The 20,233-nt window shown below is 38.1% G+C and overlaps 1 protein-coding gene and 1 long non-coding RNA gene across 3 annotated transcripts in view; one reads left to right on the top strand and one right to left on the bottom strand.

Annotated features, from left to right (window-relative positions):
- The window catches only part of LOC113599183 (uncharacterized), a 52,527-nt gene that overhangs the window by 5,838 nt on the left and 26,456 nt on the right, over nt 1–20,233 (bottom strand). Inside the window, exon 2 of the long non-coding RNA XR_008295145.1 lies at nt 6,107–6,168. This is a non-coding gene — a long non-coding RNA (uncharacterized LOC113599183). The remainder of the gene's footprint in view (nt 1–6,106; nt 6,169–20,233) is intronic.
- PTPN22 (protein tyrosine phosphatase non-receptor type 22) overlaps nt 1–20,233 on the top strand; it is a 59,730-nt gene that overhangs the window by 15,414 nt on the left and 24,083 nt on the right. For both annotated transcript variants that reach the window (XM_053214628.1, XM_027058310.2), the window contains 6 exons: nt 229–300; nt 417–476; nt 1,532–1,674; nt 2,185–2,251; nt 3,282–3,359; nt 5,934–6,020. In XM_053214628.1, coding sequence (XP_053070603.1) covers nt 229–300; nt 417–476; nt 1,532–1,674; nt 2,185–2,251; nt 3,282–3,359; nt 5,934–6,020 — 507 coding nt within the window. The remainder of the gene's footprint in view (nt 1–228; nt 301–416; nt 477–1,531; nt 1,675–2,184; nt 2,252–3,281; nt 3,360–5,933; nt 6,021–20,233) is intronic.

Here is a 20,233-nt window from a genome sequence, read left to right as displayed (position 1 = left end):
TTTCAGACTTCTAGGAAGTCTGTAATTTATATATCCTTTAGTGTTTTCCCCGTCCTTGGAGATTCCAGACCACCATGATGTTGGGGGCAAAGCCCAAGGGGGTAGGACATTGCTAACGTAAGGTGAAGGACACAGAACCTGTGTCTCTCTCATTGAGAGTGGGTTTTGTTACCTACGAGAGACTAGAATATATGGAGGGAAATCATTACATTCTGTTTTGCGTAACAGAAAAAGTGTGAGCGCTACTGGACTGAGCCAGGAGAGCCACAACTGCAAGTTGGCCCTTTCTCCATATCCTGTGTAAGTATGATGGCTGCTTCCATTGCGGCTGAGCAAATGCTCCAGGATCTACTTTATAGAGACTAGTTTTTGAATATTAGTCTTTGAAGTAACTACTATTTTAATTTACTTCTTAGGAAGCTGAAAATAGAAAATCTGATTACATAATCAGGACTCTAAAAGCCAAGTTCAATAGTGTAAGTATAGAACAGGAGTGGTAAACTCAAGAGCCTACAGAGACAGAGGTAAAAACATGTATGTGGGGCGCTTGGGGTGGCTCAGTGGGTTAAGCATCTGACTTTGCCTCAGGTCATGATCTCACAGTTGGTGTATTCAAGCCCCAAATGGGTCTCTGTGCTGACAGCTCAGAGTCTGGAGCCTGCTTTGGATTCTGTGTCTCCCTCTCTCTCTGCCCTTCCCCTGCTCATGCTCTGTCTCTCTCTATCTCTCAAAAATAAATAATCACTAAAAAAAATAATAAATAAATTAAAAAAAACATATGAGGGGTGCCTGGGTGGCTTAGTCGGTTGCGCATCCGACTTCGGCCAGGGTCATGATCTCATGGTTCATGGGTTCAAGGCCCACATCGGGTTCTGTGCTGACAGCTCGGAGCCTGGAGCCTGCTTTGGATTCTGTGTCTCCCTCTCTTTCTGCCCCTCTCCTGCTCATGTTCTGTCTGTCTCTCTCAAAAATAAAATAAACATCTAAATAAATAAATAAATAAATAAATAAATAAAAACATACGTATGTGTCTCAGGCTGGGCATAAGACAATGGGGAGTAGTTGGGCCTTTGATGTATATGCAAAAGAGACCTTTGGTGTAATCTCTGCTCCCCAATCTATTACACACGATGGCACACATATGAAATGATAATATCTGTAGGATGAATAGAGGCTGTGCAGTGAGTAGAGACTGGGAATTGAGAGCTCACGCTGCCCAGTCTCTCTAAGGCAAAGGGGTTTAATATACCAGCATGTCTGTGACCCACCTGAAATACACCAGTTGTAATATCTATTTCCTCTTGTGTGTGAGTGGGGCAGATAGGGACAGACCAATAGTCAGTGACCTGAAATCACTTTTAATTGTTCTCAGAAGGCATGTGGGCACCAGAGGCCTATAGGAAAGGAAGCAGCATAAATTGCCAACAGGACAGAGATGCTACTTAGGAGGTCAGAGTAATCTTGTGCTAGAATGAGGTGGGGTCCTAACGCTGAACCCTCCTTTTATTCTGGCTATTTTTTTTTTTTATAGGAAACTCGAACTCTCTACCAGTTTCATTACAGGAATTGGCCAGACCATGATGTGCCTTCATCCATAGACCCTATTCTTGAGCTCATCTGGGATATGCGTTCTTACCAAGAGGATGACCATGTTCCCGTGTGCATTCATTGCAGGTATGATGCTGTTCTTTGAACTTTCTACCCAAAACCAACCACATGTCGTAGCCTGGCCAGGACTCCTGCTGAAACTGAAGGAAGACTGACTTTGTTGGAATGTAAGCTGGTACAGGCATGTAGCATATAGGCTCTTGATACTAGTCTCATTTTCTCCAGTTGATTAGAAAGGAATGAAGCTGAGACATGAAAGTGATAGGAAGAGAAAGGTCGGTAGCAGAAACAGACCATAATACAGTCAACCTGAGCATTAAAGTAGTATTTTCTGACAAGTTACTCGAGAACAGTGCCGCTCCAGACACCCTTGTGGGTGAGAAGTGGCCGAGGATCTGTCCCGAGGCTCAGTGTGTGCATGTGGCAACCAAGAGACGTGCTCTGGGAAATGGGGGGTTTAGAACGTTTTGTTGCCTCTCGGTTACTTCTTCCTCAATCTGCTGGTGAAATTTCCCAGCTACTGTCAAACAATGCAGTCTCTGCAACTGTATGTGCCACTGTGATCTTTCCTTTCAGTGCCGGTTGTGGAAGGACTGGTGTTATCTGCGCTATCGATTATACCTGGATGTTGCTAAAAGACGGGGTGAGTTTCTCTCCGCAGGCGCTTCCCGTTTGCCTACCCTGTTACATGCAGACTTAGGAATTGTTTGGTTCTTCCAAACACCTATTTCCATGACTCCTATTTTCTAGAATATTCACTTGTAGACTCACTTTGTCAGATGATTAAATCAGTCCCTAAGTTGGTGGTCCTCGAAGTGTGGTTCCCAGAGAAGCAGCATCAGCATCACCTGAGAACTTGTTAGAAATGTAAAATCTTGGGCCCTACCTTGGGTGAACGGAAGCAGAAACTGGAGGTGGGGGCCCAGCAAGCTCTCCAGGTGCTTCTGATGCTTCTGAAGTGTTTGAGAATCACAGCCCCAAATTACACAGGTACCCTTCCTTTATCCAAATGGCTGTAATGGATGGACTCAATCTACCCCAATCAAGCCTTGTGTTCCAATCTATAAATCATTAAAAAAATTTTTTTTAAATGTTTTGTTTATTTTTGAAAGAGAGAGAGAGAACACGTGGAGGAAGGGCAGAGAGAGGGAGACACAGATTCCTAAGCAGGCTCCAGGCCCTGTCAGCACAGAGCCCGACGCGGGGCTCGAACTCACAAACTGTGAGATCATGACCTGAGCTGAAGTCAGTGCCTAATGGACTGAGCCACCTAGGTGCCCCTAGAAATCATTTTCTTAAAGTCTAATAATAGGAAGTGAGAAGTGTGAAATATGGGCTTTAAACCTATCTGCCAACTTCTTTTATTTCATAAAATTCTCATATTTGCTCACCTACCCAGGCTCCACCTTCATTATATGTTTAACTTCAGACATCTGGTCACCCCATGTGAAATCATTCTCAAGAGTTTCTTCAGTCTTTTCTGGGGAAAACACCAGGCTCTAAATCATGACACAAGTGAAGAGAAATCTCATTCATTTTAAAGACGCATTCTTTTTCTGATATGATCTTGTGTTAGGACAACAGATGCCATGGGGGTAACAAGACCGTGAGAAATAATTTATTAGCAAAGCTAGGAACAAAGGAATAAGATATTGTTTCTCTTTATTTGATAGATCATTCCTGAGAACTTCAGTATTTTTAGTTTGATCCAGGAAATGCGAACACAAAGGCCTTCATTTGTTCAAACTCAGGTATGCAACTATTGTGAATGGATGGTAACATGTGTCTGGGTCTTCCTACCTCTCTCGGTTTCATAGTAAGGCATCCCCAAATAGCTGATTTTTAGCTATAACACCAATTTACTACTAAGTGCATGAGTCCATTTGCATTTCCTCAAACTCTGAATATATCAATATTTTTCCTACATCCCTGGCTTGGGTCACATTCCTCTCATTCCTTGTATTCTACTGTCTGTGCAAAAAATATGAAGAAACTCAGTAACTTTATGTTTCTTACAAGGGATGTTGAAAAAATTCAACAAGCTCTTTGACGTACTCAAGATATAATACCTGGGTCAGGTTAACTTGCTGGTTTGTAGTAGTGATTCATTTCTGAAACCAGAGAAAATCAGAGACTTGTAATTTCTACTTCAGGAAGTGGTAACAGAATCTGGGGAATGCATTTTATATACTCATTTTTTGATTTAATTAAAAATAAAAATAAAATCAACCATAATCCTATCACCTAGAGGTAGCCACGATTATTATTGTTCTATAGTCTCTCCTGATCCTTATTGTGTACAAACTTAAAAAACATAATTACAATCATACTATACATATGATTATATATATGTATCACAAGATACATGTATTATATATATGGATCACATATATACGGATCACATGTATACGATCACAATATTATATGCATCACAATACATTATATGTATATATATGTATGTATGTACATATGTATATATGTATCACGATATTTTAATCCACCCCAAATTACTCATGCCCCTTCATTCCATTCAGATGCTCTTCCTCGGTTTTGTCCTCTCCTCTCCCACTTAAGCTCCGCCTCCTCGATGAAACATTCCCAGCACAGATCTCTCACTCTCTACGATGTTAATTTCACCCAGATTTCCACGCCAATCGTTTTACCCACATTTCTAAATAAATGGTCTCCATCTTTAAGATGGAGTTTGGCATTCCTCATTCCTTATTCACCAAGTGTTTACTGATATTTATTAAGCAACAGACACTTTCACACAATTTGTTACAACTAATTTTTGCTGCTTAAGTAGCAAGATCTTCAAGTGTTTAAAGCACTTACAAAGTGAACTTGCACGTAGATTTGGAGGTAAAATAATTGACAGCGACAGTTTAGATATTTTCATCTAGCATTTGTGAATGGGAGGGAAAAAATGAAGAGCTATTATAATATAAGCCTTCTGTTTGGCCCACACAGGTTTTCCACTAATAGCTAGTGGAAAAAAACTTTTTTTTTCATGTGTTGACTGTAGGTGTTTCCATATTCAGCTTGTAAGGGAAAAAGTTTCTGTGAAATGTAAGCATTGGCTGGTTTAGTGCTACCAGACTTCAAAGAAGGCTGATCCCTGTAAATGTATAAAGATTCCAGGAGGTTGCATCCTAGTTGTCTAATATCACACTGTGAAACTGCATCAAGAAATACAACCATACCCCATTTCAGAGAAAGTTAATTTCAGGCCTACTTGTAAGAGTTGGAAGACAGCCGAAACGATTTTAAGTTAGCCTTCCCATGCTGGCACTATCAGCAACTAGCTGAACAAATACCTTACCAGTTGTAGCTGCTTTTTCTGACACCACGCTAACCAGGAAATAACCACTGTAACCAGCTGGGTGCTTCCTGTCTGATTTTTCTCTCTTCTAAAAAAAATAGAAGAGTGTACCAATGGATGTGTTGGGTGATAGACTCTATTGTTCTCCTGCTAAAATTGTAATTGGCAAAGGTTGTGCTTTATTTGTATGGAGTTGTGTAAAGTGTCAGGGGAAACCCTGTTTAGGCTCTTTCAGATGAAAAGTAGATACAAAATCAAGTGCTTGATCAAGTATGGCGGCAGAAAACTCCCCACAAATCTTGTAATTGTGGTGGTCTCATTTTCTATGGTGAAATCCTTTTACAAGCACAAATTTCCAAACCCTTCAGTGCTCTACGTCGCTTCAGTATCTCTGCTAGAACGTTTCAGCAGCTTGATCCAAGTGCACTAAACTAAGAGTCAGAAGATTCAAGTTCTAATTCAAGTCTGGACCTTACTTTTGAATGACCTTGCACAGTGTGAACAGGAATAACAGGCTACCTACTTTACAGATCAATTGTGAGGGTCAAGTTTGAGAATACATATTGAAGCCATCTATCTACCCATCAACCACAATTCTATCTAACTTTTTCTGGAAAAGATGAAGGTAACTGACAAAAAAAAAATGCATCCAGGATCCAACACAACTTTTAAAATGTAAGCAAGGAAAATAGAATTGCAGGGATGATGGTGGAGAGAAAGATAAGTGAGAAGGTGGAGTAGAACATAAAACATGCTGGAAGGCCCTTCCTTGTATATTTAGAGGTAGACGATCAAATATTTAGCTGCATTTAGCAGCCTAAAAGCGCTTTGCAATCCGAAATGGGCCACACAAACATAAGGGCACTAAAATTAAACTACTGTTGATGATCTTCAGATCTGCTACACTAAGATTTGACTGATGTGCATACTCCCAAACTCTGGTTCTGTATTTCACCAAGTTTTTTGTTTGTTTTCCCTTGTTCCGGTTTGTGATGCTCTGCAGGAACAGTATGAACTGGTCTACAAGGCTGTATTAGAACTATTTAAGAGACAGATGGATGTCATCAGGGGTAAAAAGTCAGGAACAGAGGTAAACATTAAACTTGATATTTTGTCTCTCTTTCTTTTTCATATTTGATTTTGGTCAAGGGATCTCAGATCAGTTGTCGAACTTACCTAATGATCCATTGTCACAAGTAAATGGGACATGGGGTGCGTGGGGCTACGCTGCCGATCTCCTGTGGAGAAGGACAAATTAATTGAAGTACTCCAATGTAGAAAATGAATCTCTTGGTTCACCTATGGTATACGATTTTCAGCGAAATTTAGAAACCATAGGAGTGAGTGACAGGGCAAGTGTATATTCTCTTTCCACGTAAATAGCTGTGTCGCCAGTTAAAAGTGAGAGTGACAACCCTAAAGTGAATTCAGAGTTGAGTACTGATGTGAATTCTCAGGTTCTTCTAGCTGCGTTTTGATTGCGTATGCCTCATCAAATTTTGTCAATATTTTAGAGCATGTAGAGGATTTTCAACTGAAGGTCTTAGGTATTAAAAACAATTATGATTTAACCAAATTCCAGTTAAGAAATATTGAGCATTCTAGGATATGCTATTTTGATCTCATCATGAAAACTGAGAAGTCAAGTACTTGTTCTATATAGTCACAAAGTATTAGGTTCTGAACAAACTTTAGGAAGACAAAATTACTGTTTTACCTTGCAAGGGTATATTTAGTTACATATACATATTAACTTAATTTTTAATATTAAAATTTTTTTTCAACATTTATTTATTTTTGAGAGAGAGAGAGAGAGAGAGAGAGCACATGTACACACAAGTGGGGGAGGGGCACAGAGAGAAGGAGACACAGAATCTGAAGCCAGCTCCAGGCTCTGAGCTGTTTGCATACAGCCTGATGTGGGGCTCAAACCCACGAACCGTGAGATCATGACTTGAGCCAAAGTTGGAAGCTTAACCGATTGAACCACCCAGACACCCCTGGATTCTTAATCTGAAAATATTCACTGAGGACCTACTGTTATCACAGTATTAAGGATACAAAGTATGTAAGACATGATTCTGATGGTAACTCCTGTCAGTTGAACGCTGAATCATGGGGAAAGGAAAGAAAGCCAGAAAAACTGTTGAGGCTTGAAATGGACTAAGTAATCCTATTGTTAGTGTCAACTTCAAGGAAAAACAATGTGGTAGAAGGACATGGAAATAAGAATATAGTTTTGTTAGAAATTGCTACTTGTATCCTGTTTATGTCTACTTCATTGGCTAGTATTCCCAGGTTAAATGATAGAGGCGATTATGGACAACCGAATTTTAATGGAAAAGATTCTCATGTTTCACTATATAAAGTGTGATGCTGACTTGGAGACATTTGTTTGTTTGTTTATACCTCTTAATCTATTTCACCCTTTCTGCCACAAGCCTCCCTTCTGGCAACCACCAGTTTCTTCTCTATAGTTAAGAGTCTGTTTTTTGCTTGTTTATTTTGCTTTTTAGATTCCCCATATCAGTGAAAGCATAAGGTATTTGTCTTTCTCTGTGTGACTTATTTCACTTAGCATAATACTCTCTAGATCTGTCCATGTTGTTGTGAATGGCAAGATTTCATTCTTTTTTGTGGCTAATATTCCATTATACATATATATATAGTAATATATGTATTATTGCATGTAGCTGTCCAGTTTACACACACACACACACACACACACACACACACACACACACACACACACATATATATCACTTCTTTATTCAGCTATGGATAGACACTTGGGCTGCTTCCGTAATTTGGCTATTGCAAATAAAGCTGCCATAAACATAGGCATGCATATATCCCTTCGAATTAGCGTTTTTATATTCTTCGGGTAAATACCCAGTAGTGTGATTACGCGATCAAATGGTAGTTCTATTTTTAATTTTTTAAGGAACCTTCATACTGTTTTCCATAGTGGCCACACCAATTTATATTCCCACCAACAATGCACAAGGGTTCCCTTTTTGCCACAACCTCTCCAACACATGTTGTTTCTTGTGTTTTTGATAGTAGCCATTCTGACAGGTGTGAGGTGACATCTCATTGTGGTTTTGATTTGCATCTCCCTGATGATTAGTGATGTTGAGCATCTTTCACATGCCTGTTGACCATCTGCATGTCTTCTTTGGGAAAATGTGTATTCACATCCTCTGCCCATTTTCTAATCTGATTTTTTTTTTGTATTGAGTGTATAAATTCTTTATATATTTTGGATATTAACCCCTTATGGATATATCATGTACAAATATCTTTTCCCATTCAGTAGGTTGACTTTTTATTTTGTTGATGATTTCCTTTGCTGTGCAAAAGCTTTTCATTGTAGTGTAGTCCCAGTAGTTTTATTTTTACTTTTGTTTCCCTTGCCTGAGGAGACATATCCATAAATATTTTGCTAAGGCCAATGTCCAAGAGATTACTGTAAGAGATTACCTATGTTTTATTTTAGGAGTTTTATGATTTCAAGACTTGCATTTAGGTCTTTAATCCATTTTTACTTTATTTTCTTATATGGTATAAGAGAGTGGTCCGGTTTAATTCTTTTGCATGTAGCTGTCCAGTTTTCCCAACACCATTTACTGCAAAGACTGTCATTCCCCATTGTATATTCTTTTCACCTTTGTCACAGATTAGTTGACTATATAAATGTGGGTCTGTTTTTGGGATCTCTGTCTGTTCCATTGATCTATGCATCTATTTTTGTGTCAGTACCATACTGTTTTGATGAATATAGTTTGTAATATATCTTAAAATCTGGGATTGTGACACCTCTAGCTTTTTTCTTCTTTCTCAAGATTGGCTTTGACTATTTGAGGTCTTTTGTAGTTCCATACAAATTTTAGGATTATTTGTTCTAGTTCTACCAATTGCTATTGGTATTTTGACAGGGGCTGCATTGAATCTGTAGATTGTTTTGGGTTGTATGAACCCAAGTGTTAACAGTATAAACTCGTCCAATTCATGAGCATGGTATATCTTTCCATTTGTTGTTGACATCTTCAATTCCTTTAACTAATGTCTTATAGGTATAGGTCTTTTACCTCCTTGGTTAAATTTATTCCTAGGCATTTTATCCTTTTTTGGTGCAATTATACATTTGACTGTTATTTTTTAATTGTTTAAAGAGAGTATTTATTAATTTCTATTTTACTAGGAAATTTTTAGAGAAAGAATGTTGAAGTCTCTCAATTGCATATTTTTGCACTCGTGGAGTGATCACATGGATTTTCTCCTTTAACCTATTAATACAGTCATATCATTGGATTTGGTGGTATCAAACCATCCCTGTACTCTTAGAATGGACCCTTCTTGAACAAAAGATATTCTTTTAATGTGTTGCTAGAGTATGCGGACTAATATTTTATTTAGGTTCCAGAAAATGACAATACTCAAATTTAGCCCAGTAGCAGTGTCATGGCTCCAGGTGAGTTGCCTGAAGTGGGCCTTTAGTCAGTAGATGGGAACATAGGAACACAGCTCAAACTCCCATAGAGGGAATTGGTTAAAGTTAACTAAAGAGGATTTCTGTTTCTGGGAAGATCAAGTGGACATACTTTTCCCTCCTATTCCTCCCACTAAGTGCAACTGGAAACAACTGACATTATAAATAAAACAACTCTAAGAAGGCTCTGAAAGATAGAAAGAAGTCAGACTAGCAAGGGACTTTGGGACCTGAGGAAAGACATGATGATAAGTTCCTTGGGTTTTCTTTTGCCTTATTTTTGCAGACTTGGAACTGAAAGTCAACAACCTGGAAATGCCAATGGTACAGACAAACAAAACAAAACAAAACAAAACAACAACAAAAGCCTGCTCTGTCTAGGCAAAGGATCAGTAAAGGGGCAGTCCAGCAAGATAGAAAACGTTTAGATAATCATTACTCTCCTTTAGTCAACACCACAGAAAATAATGGCCCCTAACCCCACCCATGTCAGCAAAGGCTGAGTGGGGTACTAGATTCCCATCTTTCTTTCTTTCTTTCTTTCTTTCTTTCTTTCTTTCTTTCTTTCTTTCTTTCTTTCTGGTTTGTTTATTTATTTTGAGAAAGAGAGCGAGCACAAGCAGGTGAGGAGCAGAGAGAAGGAGAGACAGAATCCCAAGGAGGCTCCACACTGTCAGCGCAGAGCGCCATGCGGGGCTTGAACTCAGGAACCATGAGATCGTGACCGGAGCTGAGATCAAGAGTCAGATGCTTAACCGACTAAGCCACTCGGGCACCCCCTAGATTCTCACCTTTCTAAAACCGTAGTAAAGTGCTGAAGTGGTGTCAGAGAAGATCAGGTAAAGAGCAAAGACTTTCATCCCCATTGGCCTCCATGAGAGCTTCCTGCAGTGTCAGTGGAGACCACATGGGGAGCCTCTCCTGATGTGTTTCTGCTTGGGTGTCAACAGAGGCTCAGCGAGCAGACTAGGGGAGGTCGATTCTATGTGGCAATAACAAGGCAGTAATGAGGCAGCACCTTTCCTTTCCCCTGTCAGAATGGAGTTAAAAATAGAAGAACCCAGTTAAAAGAGGCTTAACTAAGATCCAGAGCCTCATAACGATACAGAAATGTCTAGGGTTCGATTGAAAATTACATGTCATACCAAGAATCTGGGAAGACCTCAAACCAAATGAATGAAAGACAATCAATAGATGACAATACTGAGATGATAGAGATGTTAGAATTATCTGACAAAGATTTTAGAGCAGCCACTGTAAAAATGCTTCAATGAGCAATTACAAACATGCTTGAAAAGATTTTAAAAATGGAAAATCTTGGGGCGCCTTGGTGACCTTTTGCTTAAGCGTCCGACTTTGGCTCAGGTCATGATCTCACTGTGTGGTCGAGCTCCACATTGGGCTCTGTGCTGACAGCAAGGAGCCTGGAGCCTGCTTCGGATTCTGTGTCTCCCTCTCTCTGTCCCTCCCCTGTTTGCTCTCTCTCTCTCTCTCAAAAACAAACATTAAAAAAAATAATAAACATTAACAATTTTTGAAAAAAAGAAAAAGGAAAGTCTCAGCAAAGAATTAATAAAAGGGTTCAGCAAAGAAACAGAAGATATAAAGAGGAACCAAATGGGAATTTTAGAACTGAAAAAGGTAGTAACTGAAACAAAATAGCTTAGTAGATAGGCTCAAAAGCAGAATTCAGGGTACCTACAGAAAAAAAGAACTAATGAACTAGAAAATAGAACAATAGGAATTTCCCAGTCTCAACATCAGAAATAAAATAGACTGGAAAAGAGAACAAACAGAGCCTTAGGGAATTAAGGGACTATAACAAAAAAAACTAGCACTTGTGTCAGCAGAGTTCAAGAAGGAGAGGGGAAAAAAGTCAAGGCAAAAAAAGAACTTAAAGACTCATCACATTTGGGCTGCCTGGGTGGCTTAGTTGGTTGAGCGTCTGACTCTTGATTTCGGCTCAGGTCATGATCCCAAGTGTCATGGGATCAAGTCCCGTGCTGGGCTCTGCACTGAGTACAGAGCCTGCTTGGGATTCTCTCTTTCTCTCCCTCTGCCCCTCTCCCCTGCTCATACTCTCTCTCCCTATCAAAACAACAACAACAACAAAAGATGCATCATAATGAAGCTGCTGAAAGCTAAAAAGAAAACTTCTATGAAGCAGCCAGAGAAAAATGATCTTCACTATAGGGGGAAAACAATTATAATGATAGCAAATTTGTCATCAGAAACCATAGAGGCCAGATGGAAGCGACATATATTTCTCCAGTGCAGAAAGAAAATAATTGGCAACTCAGAAACTCACACCCAGTGAAAATACCCCTCAGGAATGAAGAAGAAATCAAGACATACTCAGATGGAAAAATAAACAAACAACAACCACCAAAAAACTAAGAGAATTTGTCTGGGAGACCTTGCATATAAAAAAAAAAAAAATGGCAAAGGAAGTTTTCTAAACAGAAAGGAAATGATGAAAGAAGGAAGGACATGATATGCAAAATCATGAGTAGATGTAATAGGTTTAATTTCTCTTCTTGAGCTTTCTAAATTGTTGGATGATTGATGCAAAAATTATACAGTCTTATGTGGTTCCAAATGTATTAGAGGAAGTATTTAAGCCAATATAAACAGGGAAAGGTTACGGACGTAAAGGAGGTGAGGTTTCTGTACTTGAACTAGTGAAATGATAACACCTATAGTCTGTGATAGGTTATGTGTATATAATGTAATACCTAGAGCCACCACTACAGAAGCTGTACAAAGACATACCTTAAAAAACACTATAGGTAAATCAAAACGAAATTCTAAAAAATGCAGGAAAAAGAAAAGAGAAATGAAAAACAGAACAGAAAACAAGAAATAAAATGGCGGACTTAAGCCCTAACATGTCAATAATTATGCTAAATGTAAATGGCATAAGTATACCAATTAAGAGAAAGGTTGGGGGGTGCCTGGGTGGCTCAGTTGATTAAGCATCCGACTCTTGATTTCGGCTCAGGTCATGATCCCAGGGTCATGGGATCAAGCCTGGTGTCGGACTCCGTGCTGAGCATGGAGCCTGCTTAGGATTCTCTCTCTCTCTCTCTCTCTCTCTCTCCCCCTCCCCCTGTGCCCCTCTTCCCTGCTTGTGCACTCTCTCTCTCTTTAAAAAAAAAAAAAAGGAGAGAGAGACAGATTGGCAGAGTGTATTGAAAACATAACGACTATATGTGTCTATAAGAAACATGCTGCAAATATACAGGTTGGTTTAAAGACTGGAAAAAAAAGATACATCATGTATTCATATAAACAGGAATGAAGGAAATCAGTAGAGTAACTATATTAATACCAGATACAGTAGACTTCAGAGCAAGAAAATTATCACAGGCAGGAAGGGACAATGTATAATGGTAAAAAAATCAATCCACCAATAAGTCATACATACATAGCAGTCCTAAGTGTGTACGGACCAAACAGAGCTACAAAATTTGTGAAGCAAAAATTGACAGAACTGAAAGGAGAAATAGACAAGTCTGACAACAGTAGAAGACTACAGTACCCTTCTCTTAAGAATTGATACAAAAACTCAATAGAAAATCAGCAAGAATACAGGATAACTTAACAACGCCATCAGTCAACAGGATCAAATTGATATTGATAGAGCACTCGAATCAACAACACAAGAATACACACTTTTTTCAAGTGCTGATGGAACATATACCAAGATCAATCATATTCTGGGCCATAAAACAAGCTCAAACATTTAAAAGAATTTAAATCATACAGAATGTATTCTCTGTCCACAGTGGAATCAAACTAGAAGTCAATTAGCAGAAAGATAACAGGAGAAGATTCAAACACTTATAAACTAAACTACATTTTTCTAAATTATCCATTGAGTGAAAGAGGAAGTTTCAGGGGAAATTTAAAAAAAAACACATTGAACTGAATAAAAATGAAAATACAACATATTGAAATTTGTGGGACGGAGCTACAGCAGTATTAAGAGGGAAGCTTATAGCACTCTGAATACAAACATTTGAAGACAGTAAGTCTCAAATCAATAATCTGACTTCCCACTTTAAGAATCTAAAGGGGGGGGGGCGGGAAGAGTAAAAAAAAAAAAAACCCAAAGAAAACAGAAGGAAAGAAATAATGATTGGAAATTGATGAAGTGAAAACAGAAAAATAGTGGAGAAAAGAGCTGAAATGATCAATAAAATTGACAAACCTCTATGATGGCTGATTTTTTTTTTAAGAAGAAAATAAAAATGACCAATATCAGGAGTGAAATGGGATAGGCCTACAGGCTCTGCAGACATCAGAAGGATAATAAAGGATAATAAATACAAATGAACCTGACCACTTAGACAAAATGGATTACTTCCTCAAAAAGAAAAACCAAACTATCACAGCCTACTCAACATGAAATAGATCATTTGAATAGCCCCATCACAGTTAAGGAACCTGAAGTCATAATTTTAAAACTCCCAAAAAAGAAATCTCCAGGCCCACATAATTTCACTTGAGTATTCTACCAAATGTTTAGGGAAGAATTACCACCAATTTTACACAATCTGTACCAGAAAATAGAAGAGAAGGAAACACTTTCCCCATTCATATTTTCTATTGTGGTAAGATATATAATTTTATCACTATGGAAAAAATTACCATTTTAACCATTTAAAAAAAATTTTTTTTAACGTTTATTTATTTTGGGGACAGAGAGAGACAGAGCATGAACGGGGGAGGGGCAGAGAGAGAGAGGGAGACACAGAATCGGAAACAGGCTCCAGGCTCCGAGCCATCAGCCCAGAGCCCGACGCGGGTCTCGAACTCACGGACCACGAGATCGTGACCTGAGCTGAAGTCGGACGCTTAACCGACTGAGCCACCCAGGCGCCCCCATTTTAACCATTTTTAAGCGTACAATGCAGTGGCTTTAAGTATCCTCCCTATGTGTGTGACCATCACTCCTATTTATTGCTAGAAGTTTTTCATCATCCTAAACAGAAACTCTCCACGGTCCCCACCCCAACCCCTAGCAACTTCTATTCTACTTTTTGTTTCTATAAACTTGCTTATTCTAGGTACATCAGGTAAGTGGAATTGTGTATTTATTCTTTTATATCTGGCTTATTTCATGTGGCATGTTCTTAAGGTTCATCTATTTTTTTTTTAGCACGCATCAGACTTTCATTCCTTTTTATGGGTTTACAATATTCAATTGTGTGTACATTCCACATTTTGCTTATTCACTCATCCACCAATTGACATTTGGATTGTTTCCCCCTTTTGGCTACTGGGAATAATGCTGCTGTAAAAATTGATGTGCCAATATGTGTTGAAGTCCCTAATTTAAATTATTTGGGGTATATACCCAGAAGAATCCAGGAATTGCTGGATTCTACAATAATTTTAGGTTTTGTTTTTAAAGGTACTACCAAACTAATTTTTTACAGTGGTTGCAAATTTTATATCCCCACTAGCAATGCACAAGAGTCCCAATTTCTCTACATCTTTGCCAACACTTGGCATTTTCTGTTTTGTTTTGTTTTGTTTAGATAATAGCCATCCTAATGGATGTGAAATAGTATCTTATGGTTTGATTTGCATTTCCCTCATAACTAGTGATGTTGAGCATCATCTTGTGTTCTTATCGGTCATTGGTATATCTTTTTTGTACAAATGTATATCCAAATCCTTTGCCTACTTTTTTTTTTCAAAATTTTCAAATTGTGGTAAAATACACATAAATTCACCACCTGAACTCATTCTAGGTGTATAATTGAGTGATACTATGAACATTCATTTTGTTGTGCAGTTATGACCATCATCTCTTCCCCGAACTCTTTTTATCTTGAAAAACTGAAACTTTATACCTATTAAATAATAGCTCTCCATTCCTTCCTCCCCCCTACCCTCTCCACTGCCTTTAGTAACCACAATTCTACCATATCTGTGAATTTTACTGCTAGGTACCGCTTATCAGTGAGATCACACGATATTCGCCCTTTGGGTTTGGCTTATTTCACTTAGCATAATGTCCTCGAGGTTCATCACTATCATAACGTATCAGAATTTCCTTCCTTTTTAAGGCTGAATAATATTCCATTGTATGCCACGTTTTGTTTCTCCATTCATCCATTGGTGAACAGGTGGTTTACTTCCACCTTTTGGCTATTGTAAATAATACTGCTAAAAGTATGAGTGTATACAGATCGTTTTGTGCCCTGTTTTCAGTTCTTTGGGGTATATATGCAGAAATGGAAATGCTGGATCATATAATCCTAATTTAATTTTTTCATATAATTCTAGTTTAATTTTTTGAGGTACTGCCATACTAATTTTTACAGCAGTGCACCATTTTACATTCCCACCAGCAATGTCCAAGGGTTCCAATTTCTCCACATCCTCATCAATACTTGTTATTTTGTTTATGGTAGCCATTCTAATGGGTATAAAGTAATATCTCATTGTTGTTCTGGTTTGAATTTTCCTGATTAGCGATGCTGAATATTGCTTCATGTGCTCACTGGCCATTTGTATACTGTCTTTGGAAAAATGTCTGTCAAGTCCTTTGCCAACTTTTGAATTGGGTTTTTGTTGCTGTTGAGTTTTAGGAGTTCTCTATATATTCTGGATATTAATCCCATGCCAGATATGTGACTTGCAAATATTGTCTCTCATTCTGTGTGCTGCCCTTTTACACTGTTGATTATGTACTTTGATGCATAAATGTTCTTAATCTGTTCATAAAGTTCAATCTTTCTATTTATTATTACTGCTAGTACCTTTGGTGTCATGTCCAGAAATCATTACCAAATCCAATGTCACGAAGCTTTCTGTGATTTCTTCTAAGAGTTTTATAGTTTTTGTTCTTATGTTCAAGTATTTGATCCATTCTGAGTTAATTTTTATATTATGTTGTAAGGTAAGAGTCAAACTTCATTCTTTTGGGGGCACTTGGGTGGCTCAGTCAGTTAAGTGTCCGACTTGGGCTCAGATCATGATCTCACGGTTCATGGGTTTGAGCCCCACATTGGGATCTGCGCTGACAGCTCAGAGCCTGGAGCCTGCTTTGGATTCTGTGTCTCCCTCTCTTTCTGTCCCTCCCCTACTCACAATCTATCTCTCAAAAATAAATAAATGTTAAAAAAATGTTTAGGGGTGCCTGGGTGGCTCATTCAGTTAAGCATCGACTTCAGCTCAGGTCATGATCTCATGGTTTGTGGATTCGAGCCCTGCGTTGGGCTCTGTGTTGACAGCTCTGAGCCTGGAGCCTGCTTCAAATTCTGTGTTTCCATCTCTCTCCACCCCTCCCCCACTCACGCTCTGTCTCTCTTTCTCTCTCTCTCAAAAATAAACATAAAAAAATTAATTAAAAAATGTTTAAAAACTTCATTCTTTTGCATGTGGATATCCAGTTGTCCCAGAGCCATTTGCTGAATAGAGTCTTTTCTCCATTGAATGGTCTTGGCACCCTCACCAAAAACCAGTTTCCCACATATGTGAATTTATTGCTATGCTTTCTATTTTATTCCATTGGTCTTTATGACTGTTCTATGCCAGTACCATGCTGTTTTATTACTGTACCTTTGTAGTATATTAAAAAAATTTTTTTAAACATTTTTATTTATTTTTGAGACAGAGAGAGACAGTGCAAGTGGGGAGGGGCAGATAGAGAGGGAGACACAGAATCCGAAGCAGGCTCCAGGCTCTGAGCTGTCAACACTGAGCTCGATGGGGAGCTTGAACCCACAAACCATGAGATCATGACCTGAGCTGAAGTCGGGTGCTCAACATACTGAGCCACCCAGGCGCCCGTCTTTATAGTACATTTAAAAAAAGTAAGCTCAATCAATGCTCAACGTGGGGCTTGAACTCATGACCCCAAGATGAAGAGTTACATACTCTACTGACTGAGCCAGCCAGGTGCTCCTGTAGTATATTCTGAAATCAGGAAATAGGCGTCCTCCGAATTTGCTCTTCCTTTTCAAGATTGGTTTGGCGATTCAGGGTCCCTTGAGATTCCATATGAATTTTCGCCTGGATTTTTGTATTTTTTGCAAAACACCATTGGGATTTTTATAGGAATCTAATGGAATCTGTAGCTCACCTTGGGTAATATTATTATTGTAGCAATATTATGTCTTCCTATGAACAAGGGATGTCTTTCATTTATGTCTTATTTAGTTTCTGTCAGCAATGTTTTGTGGTTTTTAGTATACAAGTCTTTCATCTCCTTGATTAAATTTATTCCTAAGCCTTTTATGACGCTAATATAATCAGAACTGTGTTCTGAATTTTCTTTTCAGATTGTTTATTACTAGTGTATAGAAAGGCAAGTGGTTTGGGTGTGATGATTCAACCTTACTGAATTTGTTGATTATTTCTAGGTTTCTGTGTGCATGTGTGGAATCTTTCAACATATGAGATTATATCATCTGCAAATGAAAATAATGTTACTTCCTCCTTTCCAGTTTTGGCACCTTTTGTTTTTCTCTTGCCTAATTGTTCTGGCTAGAATTTTAAGTACTAAGTTGAATAGAAGTGGTAAAAATTGGCATCCTTGTCTTATTCCTCATCTTAGGGAAAAGCTTTTAGTTTTTCACCATTGAATATAATGTTAGCTGTGGGTTTTTCATATATGGTCTTTATCATGTTGAGGACACTCTCTATTATTCCTAGATTGTTGAGTGTTTTTATCATGAATTTTGTCAAATGCTTTTCTTCTGCATCAACTGACATGATCAGATGGGGGTTTTCCCCTTTATTTTATTAATTTGGTGTATTATCTGGGTTGATTTTTGTATGTTGAACAATCCTTGCGTTCTGGGACTAAATCCCACTTGGTCATGCTATATAATCCTTTTAATATGATGCTGAATTCAGTTTGCTAGTATTTGGTTGAGGACTTTGCATCAATAATCATAAAAGATATTGATCTGTAGTTTTCTTTTTCTTGTAGTATCTTTGTGTGGCTTTGGTATCAGCGTAAACACTAGCCTCATAGAATGACTTAGCAAGTGTTCTCACCTATTCAGTTTTTTGGAGGAGTTTGCATTAATTCTTCATTAAATGTTTGGTGGAATTCAATAATGAAACCATCTGGTCTTGGACTTTTCTTTGTCAGAAGGTCTTTTGATTGATTACTGATTCTATCTACTTACCAGTTGTAGGTCTATTTAGATGTCTCTATTTCTTCTGGAGTCAGTTTTGGTTGATCATGTGTTTCGAGGAATTTGTCCATTTCATCCAGGTTATACAATTTGTCAGTGTACAATTGTTCATACTATTGTCTTGTGATATTTTTTATTTCTGTAAAATTGGTAGAATGTATCTAGTTATATTTCTGTAATTTGAGATTTTAGTAATTTGAGTCTTCCCTCTTTTTTTCCTTAGTCTAACTAAGGTTTGCCCCTCTTATTGATCTTTTCAAAGGATCAATTTTTGGTTTTGTTGATTGTATCCACTGTTTTCTTAGTCTCTATTTCATTTATCTCTGCTCTAATCTTTAATATTTCTTTCCTTCTGCTTTCTTTGGGTTTAGTTTGTTTTTTTTCTAGTTCCTTAGGTATGAAGTTATTGATTTGAGGTCTTTCTCCTCCCCCTCCTCCTCCTTCTCCTCCTTCTCCTTTTTTGAAAGAGGGAAGGGCAGAGGGAGAGAGAGAATCTCAAGTAGGATCCACACCCAGCACAGAGCCCAATGTGGGGCTCGATTTCACAACTGTGAAATCCTACATGACCTGAGCAGAAATCAAGAGTCAGACACTTAACTGACTGAGCCACCCAAGTACCTCAAGATCTTTCTTCTTTTTAAGAATGGGTGTCTATAGCTATAAATTCCCTCTGAATATCACTTTTACTGTATCTTATACATTTTGGTATGCTGTGTTTTCATTCATTTCTAAGCATCTTCTAATTTCTGTTGTAATTTCTTTTTTGACCCATTAGTTGTTTAATTTATAGACATTTGTGAATTTTCCAGTTTTCCTTCTGCTATTAATTTTTAGTTTCAATCCATTATAATTGGAAAAGGTACTTTGTATGATGGCAATCTTTTAAAACGTATTAAGACTTGTTTTGTGGCCTACCATATGGTATATCCTGGAAAGTGTTCCATATAAATTTGGGAAGAATATGTATGTTGTTAGGTGGACTGTTATATATGTGCTGTTAGATCTAATTGACTTATGGTGTTATTCACATCTGCCCTCTATTTCCTTATTGATCCTCTGTCTGATGTATCCATTACTGAAAGTGGGGTATTAATGTCTCTAATCAGTTTACTAGGCTTGCTGTAACAAGTATCACAAACTGAGGAGGGCTTAAAACAAATTTATTTTCTCATGGTTCTGGAGGAGGAAGTCCAAAATCAAGGTGCCAGCAAGGCCCTGCTTTCTCTCATAGCTCTAGAGAGCCTTCCTTGTTTCTTTTTAGTTTCTGGAGTTTGCCAGCAATCTTTGGCATCCATTGGCTTGTGGGTACATTGCTCCAGTCTCTGTCTCCCTCATCACATGACATTCTCCCTGTATGTCTCTGAGTCTCTGCTATATGTTTTTATAAGGGCACAAGTCATTATGATAGGGCTCACCCTAATCCATCTTGACTAATAATATCTGCAAAGACTCTATTTCCAAATAAGGTCACATTCACAGATGTCAGGGGTTGGACTTCAACATCTCTTTTTGGGAGTCATAATTAAGCCCATAATAGGTGGAATCTGATGATTGCCAATGACATTTAAAAATATATTTAAACATCTCTAAAATCAGGATATATTTCACAAATTGATGGTATCTAAGATTCTGTGTGACACATTTCAT

The sequence above is a fragment of the Acinonyx jubatus genome, chromosome C1, assembly GCF_027475565.1.
Source record: "Acinonyx jubatus isolate Ajub_Pintada_27869175 chromosome C1, VMU_Ajub_asm_v1.0, whole genome shotgun sequence".
Lineage (NCBI taxonomy): Eukaryota > Metazoa > Chordata > Mammalia > Carnivora > Felidae > Acinonyx > Acinonyx jubatus.
This window is presented reverse-complemented; position numbering and strand designations above follow the sequence as displayed.